Here is a 3,590-nt window from a genome sequence, read left to right as displayed (position 1 = left end):
TTTGTAGGTGTTGATGAGATCCCCTCTCAGCCTTCTCTTCTCCAGGCTGAACAAGCCCAGCTCCCTCAGCCTTCCCTCGTAGGGGAGATGCTCCGGTCCTTGTTGCCCTCCTCTGGACTCTCTCCAGTAGCTCCTCATCCTTCTTGAACTGGGGACCCCAGAACTGGACACAGTGCTCCAGATTAACACAAGAGTATACTGTTACTTGAACTCGCTGCCACAGGTAAGGTTTAAAACTTGTGGTTTGGGCAGGGAAGTCAGCCACTAATGGAGGCTGGCACTGCCAAGCATCTTCTGCTTCACCCTTGTTCATGGGCTGCGGAGCTCAGCAAGGCCAACCTTTGATGCTGAGACCTCAAGTGCTGAAACACTTCGATGCTGAGACCTCAAGAGAGCTGAAACAACTCTCCGTTTTCTCAGGGACCAGAGAAGCTCCAGCAGTCGTCACCTGCTCCTGGGGCTGGAGGATTGCCAGTGCCTTGCACTCTTGGCATCCAAGAGCTGTGACTGACTCAGACTTTGCTACTGTAGTGGCTCTCTTTTGACACGTGAAGGACTTACGTTACACTCGCGGAGTTCTGCCCCACAGAGGCTTCAGGCAAACGATTATTTCCTTGTTGAGCAAAGTGACATTTGCATGTACGTCTGGCATGAAAGGGGATCACGGTTCACTACGAGGCACAATTAGGAGAGGTATTTGCCACTGATATTTCTGCCAGAGATTAGCAGTTGCTTGAAGTGCTGTCCATGACATAGTTGCTGGACCAGCAGGATTCAGCAATGATACAAGCAAAGGAGATTTGGGGTTCTATGATCTCAGGTCCACAATCTTAAACCTGTTGGGAAATGTTTTGGACAAGATGCACCTCGGGTCTGTAACTGACTCTACAAATTTGCCAATTTGTTGCAGTAAAAGCAGAAAACAGAGGCCGATTTTCACACTCAAGGACCAGAAGGGAGAGCATTTTGAGTACAGATCCATTAAGCAAGGTGCCTCATGCAGCCAGTCATTGAGGTACAGATACACTTCTCAAAGAACACCAGCCTCAAACATTTTAGAGGCTTGATACACTGCAGTAGTGAACATAAACACCACTGCTAATTAATCATAACAGATAAGCCACAAACAAAAGGAACGAGGAAAGCCTGCCTCCATCTGGAGTTTCAGCTGCCCCAGTACAGCTGACGGAGTGCCAGGCCGTATCTTGGTTTTAGTATCTCAAAAAATAGGACACCTTCCTCTTTTGCCAAAGAAGGACCTTTGTGACTTGTAAGCAAGTCTCCGTGAAACCAAATGTTACCTTGCCAAAGCTGCAAGTCAGGTTGCAGAGACTTAGCATGCTGCAAAAATCCCTGCATGAAGAATACCACCAAAAGGCTGACACCTCTAATCCTCATGAGACGATGGCCAGCATCAGATGCCTCTTCAAAACTGCAGCCCACGGGAAAGATCCGCTCTTGGATATTTGGGAGAGTTGCAGCCAAAGAGCTACAACTGTCCCACCACGCATCAGATGGGAGCGCAGATTTGGCTACCATCACCCAAGCAAGAATCTTTACGTCCTGAATCTTCCCCAGGGAAGCGCAGTGTGGTTCCCCCCACACCTCGGAGGCTGCCTCACCTGTTTATGGCATGTGGAAAAGGGCCAAATTAAGAGGAGGATCTGTAAAGAGGGACATGGTATTTTGCAGCACTGGCTGAATCCTAGCACTGAAGAGTGCCTACCACAGCAACTAACGTGGAACTATAAGAACTTGATCCAAATACTTAAACTCAAAATCCCAGCCTAATCACAGTGAACGAGCAAAGAGCTCAGCAGCGACTGCTTCAGGCCAACGCTGCTTCAATTTCTGCAAAAACTGCTGGTGTAGACACTGCCACCGATGCAGTAACTACAGTCAGAGCCTGAATGACGCTCGTACTCCTGGCAAGGAGGAAAAAAAACCAGCACAGATATGCTGGGCAAGGCAGAACAAGCCCTCAGACCCAGACCACCTTAGCGTGCTGGTTCCCAAGTCAGGGCAGCTGTAAAAACTCCTCTGCAAGGTTTATTTAACATCAGAAATCACAGCAGCTTTCCTGAGCTAGCTGATCAGAAATATCCCTCCAGAGCTAGTCAAAAGTATGCCCATTCCCCAAAGGAAACTCACACACACCATGCCATTTTGTTTCTTGTTCCTACACCACCCAGAACAGCGCATCCCTGGCAATGCCACAGTCGCCGCAGCACACTGGTGACAGCATGGTGGAAGTCACTGAAGTGTCATCAGAGAGCATGGCAGGGGCCAGAAAGAAAAGATGGGGCTAAGAAATGGGAAGGATAGTGATGCTAATTTAATCAGCCTGCATGCAAAGTCTGATCTTCTCCAAAGCAAGCAGAAGCTGTAAATGCTGCCTTCTAGTTTGCTGCTTCCAAGAGTCAAATGGAAGATGGAGGAGTCCAACCCTCACAGATTGGATCAGAGAGAGAGGCACAAGGATGTGCAAGTGGCCTCACAAAGTCACAGAATCACAGCACTGAAACTGCAGGTTTGCGTGTCCTCAGTACAGCAGGAGGGTGAGCTGGAACAGGCTGAGGAAGAGATCACTTTGTTCCTCTCCTAGGAAAATAAACCAAAGCACTCACCAAAAGTTGCATTTTCTGTCTTTCACCCCCATTTCAGGGCAACTATTGCAAAAAAGCCCTTCAAAGAGCATCTGACCAGCTAGATGCAGCAGGATTTGCACAGAGAAAGCCTATTACACCAGTCCTGAACCTTGAACAAGTGAAAATCCTCTCATTTCACTTTTCTTCTTGGCAGATGAAATTTTTCCACCCTGTTAATTTCTTCCCCAGCTCACACTCTGGAAGAAATCGCCTGCCACACCGAAACAGAAAGCAGACCTGAAACGGCAGGAACATTTGGTGTATTTTATTGATCTTTGTAAGAACCTGCTCATCAGTACTGGGCTCCTGAAAGGAAGAATTCAAAATGACACAGAACTGCTCCATTTTGGATGAAGAGTTCCGTAACGCTCAGGAAACTTCTGTTTTCCTATTGGGATGGAACTTGCTCGAGGGACTTGATGCAAATAATTGCAAACTCACCTGTGTTAACAGCATGAATGCATTGTCTGCTCTCAGGTTTTTTTTAAGAAACTCCACACAATGAGCTTCAAGGGCTGGAACTGCGTATTTTTTAGCTGTGTAAAGCGTTGTCATAACAGTCTCTGGTCCAATCTGAACTTCGTCTGAATAAAGAAATCTGAAAACACGCAAACAAAGATTGCTCTGGTGAAGCCAATGAGATAACAGGGTAAAAAACTTTGCAATTCATTAAAAAAAAAAAAAAAAAAAAAAAAAAAGTGTTTGTGCTTCTGCCCATCAACCTGGCCCCATTTCCTATGCTTGAGAGATGGAAGGGCTTACCAAGGAGAAGGTAATTTTTATTTATTTTTTTTTAAAACAACCACTTTACAACTCTTTACAGCATAGAATCATAGAATGTTTTGGGTTGGAAGGGACCCCTAGAGGTCACCCAGCCCAACCCCCCTGCAGGAGCAGGGACACCTTGAACCACAGCAGGTTGCTCACAGCCCCCTCCAACCT

The 3,590-nt window shown here is 46.9% G+C and overlaps 1 protein-coding gene across 3 annotated transcripts in view; it reads right to left on the bottom strand.

Moving 5' to 3' along the window:
- BTBD2 (BTB domain containing 2) overlaps positions 1-3,590 on the bottom strand; it is a 31,141-nt gene that overhangs the window by 9,858 nt on the left and 17,693 nt on the right. For all 3 annotated transcript variants that reach the window (XR_004842687.1, XM_035899746.1, XM_009644227.2), the window contains one exon: positions 3,090-3,246. Coding sequence is in view for 2 of the 3 variants with exons in the window: in XM_035899746.1 (XP_035755639.1) it covers positions 3,090-3,246 (157 nt within the window). In the remaining variant the exon portion in view is untranslated. The remainder of the gene's footprint in view (positions 1-3,089; positions 3,247-3,590) is intronic.

This window comes from Egretta garzetta, unplaced genomic scaffold (genome assembly GCF_000687185.1).
Source record: "Egretta garzetta isolate BGI_Z169 unplaced genomic scaffold, ASM68718v1 scaffold418, whole genome shotgun sequence".
NCBI classification, from domain to species: Eukaryota; Metazoa; Chordata; class Aves; order Pelecaniformes; family Ardeidae; genus Egretta; species Egretta garzetta.
This window is presented reverse-complemented; position numbering and strand designations above follow the sequence as displayed.